Raw genomic sequence first — 9,673 nt, forward strand, 5'->3', positions numbered from 1 at the left:
GATCATGATTTAACATCCACTTTGCATGCTGGCTTGGGTTTGACTGGAACTGGTAAGCTGCAAAGCTGCAGTCTGATCTGGCATGGTTTTTACAGCTGATCTCCATAATTCTGGTAAATAGATAAACATGATAAGATAGTAGTGATATATACTGATAAATTTCAGACAGGACAGATATATTTTATTTAAACTATATAACTAAATAAATCACAATTGCTTGGTAGATAAGGAAAGCCCATGACCTATCAGGAACTACCAGAGATGCTTAAAGTATCTGGCAGAGTGGGATATGACTTAGTCACCTATATAGTTAATCAGGCTGTCCACAAGAGAGTTATACCCAATAACTAGTGTAGCAGCATTATAGTCAACTACTACAAAAGTGAAGGTGACACCTTAGACAGAAATAATTACAGAGGTCTCAGATTGCTGGACCAGGTGGTGAAAGTTACAGAAAGGGTCACAGCTCAACTTATTAGGAAGAGAGTTAGCATAGATGAGACGCAGTTTGGTTTTGTGCCAGGAAGAGGCATTACTGATGTTATCTTCCTGGTGGGGCAACTGCAGGAGAAATATTTAACCAAAAATATACCTCTGTACTTGGCCTTTGCTGACATGGAAAAAGCCTTCGACAGGGTCCACTGCTCCCTTATCTGGTGGTCAGTGAGAGCTGTACAAGCCATGTACTGCCAGTAAGGTGAAAGTTGGCAATGAGTATTGCAAGGAATTTAGTATACTGGTAGTTCAACAAGGATTGGTTCTCAGCCACCTCTTGTTTATCATAGTCCTGTAGGTTATAACAGAGGAATTTAAGACTGGCTGCTGTTGGGAGTTCCTATACACTGATGACCTTGTTCTTATTGCTGAATCACTAGCAGAGCTAGAGAAGAAATTTCAGGTGTGGAAGCAAGATCTAAATGTAAAGGCCTGGAAGCAAAGAATTAATGTAGCAAAGACTCACTGTAGGCTCCTCTTGTTCCTCTCAATATCACTTGGTATCTCTAAATATTTCCCCTCACACTTATGGTACATCTCCTCTATCCCCTCTGCACTACTTATATTCCCCACCACTGTTCCCTGTGGGTAGGCCCTCTCTCTCACTCTAACTGTCTCTATCTTTCTGTCTCTCTCTCTTACTTCCCTTCACCTCCTTGTCTTATTGGGGTAGCCAAGTATATCCTTTGTAGTAAGATAGGTATCCCCCACACCTATCATGCTCCACCCAGCTACTTCTTTTGGTTCTTCTCCCTTTCTCAGTTCAGATGTTCTAGTCTTGCAAGCCACTTGGCGATCCCATGGGTACTGATCCCGTAAAATGTACCTGTGCCGATGTCACGTAAAAAGCACTCACGTTGGAGCCATGTAAAGAGCACTCGTGCCGGCGCCGTGTAAAAGGTACTCGTGCCGGCATCATGTAAAAGGCACCTGTGCCAGCGTCCCGTAAAAAACACCCGTGCAAGAGTCACGTAAAAAGCACCCGTGCAAGAGTCTGTAAAAAACACCCAATGCACTTTGGGAAGTGGTTGACGTTAGGAAGAGCATCCAGTCGTAGAAGCCATGCCAAAACAGACAACAGGAGCCTGGTGCAGCCCTCCAGCTCCTGTTAAATTGTTCAACCCATGCCAGTATGGAAAACGGACATTAAATGATGATGATGAACGGCTAGAGAAAATCTTGGTGCAAAAACAAGTTATAAGTTAATGAGTTTTCTTTATGTCACTGTCCGTTTAGAAAATTTTAAACCCAAGTTTATATTCTGCATAATATCTGCCCTTTTATTGATTGTTCAATTAACCACCACTCTTCAGTCGGCAATATCTGTACCCATAAAACTATAATAGGCACATACTTCGTATTTCATTATTGATAGCTTATTCAGTTGGTTTGAATAACAATATCTGACAAATAGGCACTCCTCTTGCTTGAGTATTAATAATATATTTGGATGAGAGTATGATAAATGATGATTTCCTATGTCAATGTACTTTTGGTTTTGCTAAAATTAAGCTCAGATATTTTTCTCTAACTTTCAAAGCCATACAACATTAAAATATTTACAAAACCTTCTCCTGTTAACCCTCACCCACCCAACTTAATGGAGCTAGCCTGCTCTGTCAATCACATTACACATTTTTTTGATGCATAGTTGAACTATAATTTATTATATATTCTGAGTTCTAATCTGTGTTTCATTGATTTTGTGCAGTTGTAGCTGCTGCTTTACAAATATTGGAAACATTTTATGCCTCACTGTTTCGAGTTTGAATTCATCCATTATCCCTTCCCCCCAAAAGTAGTTTTGCGTTCAATCAAAACAAATCCTTCTTTCATTCAGTCATTTATTATTATTATTTCTCTTTTTCTTTTCTTTTTTTCGTTTTTTTTTTTAATTACCTGATTTGACCCCGTGAGTACAAAGAAGGATGAGAAAAATCTGACCCGAATATAAGAAAAATGTTGTGAAGAAGCAACTGATTATTAAAGAAAAAGTTGTTGAGTGGAATTCTCAATTTCACCGAGTTTAGAAAAATATGATGATAATTTAGCATAATATGCATCAGCGATGATGCTTATGATAATGATAATTGTGTTCGGGTAAAGTTTGACCCAATTAACAAAGTATTACAGCGTCCACTCATTATGCTAAGTTAATATAATTAAGACATGATACTTTAAAAGAATAATTTCTACACACATATAGGGTGGCCCAAAAGTAGGTTTACAGCTATTCAACTATCTCTTTTGCATTCATATATTAACAGTTTAGATCTTAATTATAAAAAAATATGAAACCATTCTTCTATGCTAATTTAGTTAATTGTAAGACAGAAATTTAAATGTAATAAATTGTTTTAAAGAGAATTTAAAGTGTCTATGTGATAACTGTAAACTTACTTTTGGGCCTCCCTGTATACATAAAACATCATTAATAATAATAATAATAATAAGAAGAAGAAGAAGAAGATGAAGAAAACGAAAAGAAAAGAGTAAAAAGACGGAAAATGTGATTGGCCTTGCATTAATGGTTGTAATTGCATTACTATAAATCTGCAATAGAACTTGTTCTTTTTTGTGTGCTTTTACTTTGTAAATAATAATAGCAGTAACACAACCGGCTTTACAAAGAAAAATATATCTTTTCTTAGACCTACTGACACAGATCATATTATCCTACTCGCCATGTTCAGCGCAACTTTTTCTCTTGTCCCCACCTCTCCCAGTTTCCACTTTCATTCATTATAGTGGCATAGCACTCGGTAACTTCCGACATTTTCCGCATCGGGCATAAGCAAACGGCACAATGGCGGATGTAGGGAAAACGTTTCTTTTGGAGCTGCTCAAAGAAAATGGAAACAGTGAATGTGCAGATTGTGGATGTAAAGGTTAGTAATTCGAAATCATTCCATTAGTTTATATATGTGTTTTTTTGAAGAGAAAATGTCGGAATGTGATGAGACAAAATATTTTTCGGAACTTTAATTGGTGTATGTCTGTTTACAATGCGAGTCACGGTAACATTCATTAAGAAGTTGACAGTGCGTGTATATGTTTGTGTGTATCTTTTAAAAAAAATCACTTATCTTGTTTACAGTATTTTTTCTATTAATCCCCTTCCATTTAGCTAGTTTTTTTTTATTTCCAGATTTCATATATATATATATATATATATAAAGTTTATGAATTATCTTTGCATTTGTATTTTCTTGTTGACACTCACTCAAACACACACACACACACATAATGTACACACGTCTTACGCACACAATTGTCAACAACTCTACGCTGCGGGTACTTAGCCATGTATGATCGGTTACTCGAAGAAAATTACCGTATGTTATATTTAATTATAGTCATACCGGTCGCAACTTCTTCACTGGAACATATATTTTTTTTTAGCTAAAATGTGGATTGTTAAAAATATCGATCAATTAATGAAATTATTGCAATCACTTAACTTGACAAGGCTAAGTAAATTTAGAAATAGATAAGCTTATCTGTTTTCTATAGAATTTGTCACATTCCCCGAGTAGGCGTGTCTGAGAAAGTTATTAACATGTGAGATCTCTTTTTCCTTTTAGTCGATTAGAAATGACTTTTTATTAAGGTTTCATAAAAGATGTTTCGAAGACAAGACTGGATAATAATTTTCTCATGACTATTTTCGATCTTTATTTTATTATTTTTTATAAATGCCCGTCTTTGTTTTTCTGTTCTCCCTCCTCTTTATTGATTTTACTGTTATATATATTCTCATTGCCGAAGACTGTGTCTTTGTGTTCTGTATCAAGTAATAACGTCGAGCGATTCCCTCTTAGCATTCCTTTGGAATTCGCTGGGTACAAAACAGTTGTTTTCCCTGTTAGAATATGAAGTCATTGCGAGTGAGAGGTGTCATGCATCTCGTATAGAAATTCACATGACGTTCATTCCTCCCTACCAAAAAGTCTTGTTTCCGCATGCCTAAGGATTCATATTTTAATTTATTTTGATTTCTGTTCCGTATTGTTCAGTTAGTGGAAATCGACTTCAGTCTTACCCGGCGGCTTGCTCTAGAGGAGAGAGTCGATGAATACCTGTCATATACTAAGGTTTATGTTAAACGACCATACTGCTACCACCTAACCACTCGCCTCGGGGTGCCTTGTGACTGGAAAATGGCGCAGAGGGTGGAGGGTCGGCCTAAATAGCTTTACAGCTTTTTAATCAAAGCATGATGGTTTTCATTTTCCTCCTCCCCCCATTTTTCCGAGTTCAAATCCAGCTGAGGAATTCAACTTTGTTTTTTGTCTCTTTGATGATTGAATAAGTATCAGTAATCTACTGGGATGGAGTCTGTGAAATGAATCTCTTGTTTCTTTCATCAGAAAAAAAAGGGGCCTCGTGACTCAGAAATAAATAATTACTTTCGTCATATTGTAGCATTCCCAGCCGTTAGTTCGGTTTCGATCCTACTTCAACCCTGTTTTTTTTTTTTTTGTAAATTATTGATTAATTATTATTATTATTTCTTTAAGTTTAATGATGCTGCTAATACTGCTGGGAAAGTCCCGAACATCATACTTTCCTATTTTGTTTCCGTTATCAATCTAAGGCCCAATGTTTTAATTAGTTATGTTGCAGATGTTTGAACCGGCCACTTGTGATAGTAGTACATAATTGTTCGTGTTTTACTAATTTCTCTAATATCCTTTACTGAAATCCTATATGACTCAGTTATTTACAATTGATTCGATTTTCTGCCACTTTTAATCAGAGTATTGCTTAGAATACACACAGGCTGACTAATTTTCATCATAAACCGCAAGTAGGAGAGCAAATCAAACTTCTTTGGTTTCATCCTGTTTGGATTGTCTTGTCTCTTTAACTATTGTCGTCATCATCGTCGTCATCATTACTTGAAAACATTTCCTCACATTTGCCTTTCCCTTTCATATTATGACTGTGATACGGTTTGCTTTAATTATCCATTTAAAAAAAAAATGAAAATAAAAAAAGGAACTTTTACTTTTACATTATTGCTGTATTTAAATAATACAGTAATAATGTTTAAATACATATTTTAGTAAAGAAACACAAATGTTTGTAAGGATTATTTATTTGAATTTATTAATCATAAATATGACGAGCATCTACATAGTTCCTGTCCACTAAATCTTATTCTCATGGTATTGGCCCAACCGCATTTAGACAATCACTAAAATGTTCTTTACGAGCATAGATGGAAATTATGATGATGATGGCGATGATGATTATGGCATGGTGTTAATATCAGACTTCTGTTGTTTCCACTCAAGAGTCGACATGAATCAGAGTTTCAATACTTATTAATTACTTCTTTGTGGTTGGAAATAATTGTGTTAGCAGGTGTCATGTAAAGTGACAATCCATGACACTGGCTGACCTCTCTCTACCTATTATTGTCAGCCATTCTTTTGACCAGTGCATTCAGCTTACCTATCTAGACAATTACTAATGCTAAACGTTTGTAACTTACACATAGCTTAACGGGACCGTGTAATAGTGTAATGAATGAGTACCGCATAGTTTTCAGTGATTATCTAGTATGATTCAAGGGAAATGAGACTGAGATATTTTAGCTTGCATGGGATAGAAATTCTAATAGTGAATTTACTGCTTTTACATATTTTATAATGTATAGTTATGTAGTGAAAACATTACGTAGCCTACAACTCGTCTCCCTCTATCGCACCAGAAATTATTACTTTTTACCATATGTTCTTGACTCATTTCTTCATGAATTTCATATAAGAAAACACTTTTAGCATTGCTCTAAAGAGAGAACATGCAAACCTTAAATCAACTGAAAGGATCTTGTTTTCGATCTAGTTGGTTCTCATTAGCTTCAGTGCAGTTAGAAACCCATATGTTCTCTCAGGTTGTGTATATTTCAAGTATTATATACAATACTGGTTTCTAATTTAACAAGGCACAAAGCATTGACGTTAATTGGTTGAAGAGTTTGCCTCACATTCACGTGGTTCTGGTTTCGATCCACCTGCTGGGCACCTTGACGAAGTGACTTCTACTGTGTAGCCTCAACTTGACAAATATCTTTGATTTGAATTCATTAACTGGAAACTGTGTAGAATCACGTGTGTGTACATCCGTGTATTGTTGTAAGATTGCTGAGTTGTGATTGCCTATGAGTGATGCCAATATAAGAATAAAGACCAATTCTTCTTGTCAGGCAAGCTGTATGGACAGTTGAATAAATTCCAGAATTTTGTACCTACTTATTTTATTGATTTCAGTAAGATGAAGGCAAAGCCGACTTTGGTGGGATTTGGAATCAAAATGTACAAGGATAAAAGTAAATACTGTTATGGATACAGTTTAGAGTTTTTCCTCTTTCTCAAAAGTCTACCTTTTGTTTTTTATATTTATACTCGTTTTTGTTGTCATTAAAGCTGTTTCTTTTGGTAAATTTTGATATCTCAAAATCAACAATGTAAATTTTGCTGAATATCCATATTTTGGGGCATACACAATATACTTTAGTATTATTAATCAATTAATTAGACTAATTTTCATCTGTACATTAAGATTGATGGCCTTAACTTCAGTTATTTTTATGTAAATGGCATCTTGGGTTTATTTCCCTCCACTCATTATGAAAAAAAAAAATGGAATTTGTTTGCTCATCATTGTAATTATTACTTCTTCTCATTGTTTTCTTCTTGTTTTTATTGTGATGATTTAAAATATTTTTTTAGCACAGTCTGAAATATTTTACATTAAGTTTCCTGAGTTACTTTTCGACCCACAACTTTTATATAAGTAGTTCTCACCAATCATTCATACCAGCTGTCAATAACATCCAAATTTTTTCTTGTGAGTAATATGAAATAGCATTAACTCCTAGTTGGCTACAAATTTTTGTATTTGGCACGCATATATCTATAGAATCTTACTTATTCCATTTCTTATTAAATGCCAAAAGAATTGCAACAGGCTTAGATATTATGATATATAATAGAGGAGTGTGAATTTTGTGAAGATCAAATGATAACTGTAAGGAGATAGACTCAGAATGATGTTGGCTTGGTTATTTGCTCTTGTCAGTATGGAGTTGAAACAAATACTGGCAGCAAATACTGTGGCTTTAACTATAAGACTACTATTTATAGAGCCACCCTTGGAGAGTAGCAGATAAAAGATTCTGTAAAATAGAACCTCTTGACATGGGACTAGAAAAACCAGCTGAAATTTGGGAGGTAAAGAGAACTTGCTGGTTGGGAAACATATAAAACTTCTTTTATATGCGTAAGCATCTCCCAATTCATGATGGTGGTTGACCTCCTATATGTGCTGTAAACAATGTTATTTACCTGTACAGTTGTTTGGTTGTTTTGAGGTTGTGGTCTTTGGTTGTGTGAGGGTTGTTGAATATATACCTTGAAGTATAGTACTTGTCACCTACTTAACTATCTTGGATTGGTCAGAGGTGAAGCATGCTTGCTATCAAAGGTTTAGTAGTTCAGTATTGCAAAATGTTTTACTTCTGAACTATTTGTATTCATGAAGGACAAGTATAAGAGCCAAGCAGAGTTGTGAGCATTGGACAATGAGGATGGTGACTTGAGAGGGAGGGAGGGAGGTAAACAAGCAACTAGGGGTTGAAGAATTTTGAAAACTGGTGCCAACAAAAGATAAATGTAGAGAAGTGAGGAAGAGAGAATTTAAGTCAGAATAACAAGACCTCTTTGTTGTTAATGTCCATGTGGTGAGGTATATGGTTTGGAGAGTAGATTTTACAAAATACAGACATTATTTTAGAAAAAAAATTTGCAATAGAGAATGTAGGCCTAAATAGCAGATATATTAGAAATCTGGGTTGAGAAATTATTTTTGTGCAGGTAGGAGGTGGTATTAAGATCATGGACTAAAATTCTCAAATATTGGCAGAGAGGAGAGAAATTATTATTGTTACATTTTATAGACTTTTTCACGTGTAAAGTAAGTTAGCATTTGTGGGTTGCAGTTAATCACTATGACTTTCTCTGTGTATGGAGGTTTGGTTTAAATTTTTGCAACAGAGCAAACTTTGCTAAACTTTGAGGTGTTGTTAAAACTGCTTCACAGTTTAAGCTTACCATGCTTAAAATAATATAGCCTAGATTTTTATTTTATTTTTATCATGACACCAATACAAGAGACACTCTCTTACAAAACTCACAACCACCTCTTCTTTCAACTAGTCATTTTCAGTTTGGAATGACCAGGATTGTAGTTAGGCTGCTGCCTTTGCAGCAACTGAAGAACCATTTTTTTTCCTGAGGTGGTTCTCTGTCTAAATTGAAGAAGAAGTATGCATTAAAGTACTTTTACTATTTAGATTTTTGTACTGGATCTTTTGAATAGCGGTTTCAGAGACTTAAATATTATCTCACTGGCTTGTGCTATAGCTGAATATTTTTCAAAGAATTCCCTACCATTTTTAACCTTTTTGATACTAACTACCCCTGGTTCTGTGATACTAACTTGTTTTTAAAGTCATCTAAATCTAAACCTTCCATCAAAATTTCATGTTAATTTGTGTTCCCATACTAGCTTATTAACAACAAAGTTATTTATCAAGTTCTTTATTATTTTCAAAACTAACAGAAATATAACAGCAAAAGGGTTAGAGTAAAAAAAAAAAGCTCCCATAGTTTAAATCTTAGCACAACCAGTATGATCATGGCAAGACATATTAATCAAATTCTCCCTTTAATTAGCTCAACCAGAACCACCAAACAAATATAACTTCCAGCAGAGATCTGAACAGATGTCTAAGAAGTTACTTGGTTTACATGAATATTCTGGAAGTTCGCTTAGACTATGAATATGATATTTTTTTTATTGCTTGCCCTAATATAAAACTGCAATTTATGTTTATGCAATTAATTTCTCACATCTGCTTCTAAGTTTTATATATTTTTTGTATTTTCATTGTATTTGATTTGGAACATACACCTATATAAAATATTTTTGCAATATCTTTTATATATATCTTGCTATTCCTGTCACTTGAGATTTTTTAAAGTCAAGTAAGCAAAGGAAAACTTATTTTTACTTTTTTTTTTAAAACCCTCTAAGGTCAACTTGCTTTCCATCCTTTTGGGATTAATTTTTAAAAAATTACCAATCCAGGACAGTGAATTGGTGGAAC

At 34.5% G+C, this 9,673-nt stretch overlaps 1 protein-coding gene across 1 annotated transcript in view; it reads left to right on the forward strand.

Annotated features, from left to right (window-relative positions):
* The first annotated feature begins 3,165 nt into the window (after positions 1–3,165).
* Positions 3,166–9,673, forward strand: part of LOC106882873 (arf-GAP with dual PH domain-containing protein 1) — an 89,891-nt gene continuing 83,383 nt past the window's right edge. Inside the window, exon 1 of the mRNA XM_014933676.2 lies at positions 3,166–3,383. Within this exon, the coding sequence (XP_014789162.1) occupies positions 3,302–3,383 (82 nt within the window). The 5' untranslated portion in view covers positions 3,166–3,301. The remainder of the gene's footprint in view (positions 3,384–9,673) is intronic.

The sequence above is a fragment of the Octopus bimaculoides genome, chromosome 1 (assembly GCF_001194135.2).
Source record: "Octopus bimaculoides isolate UCB-OBI-ISO-001 chromosome 1, ASM119413v2, whole genome shotgun sequence".
NCBI lineage: Eukaryota > Metazoa > Mollusca > Cephalopoda > Octopoda > Octopodidae > Octopus > Octopus bimaculoides.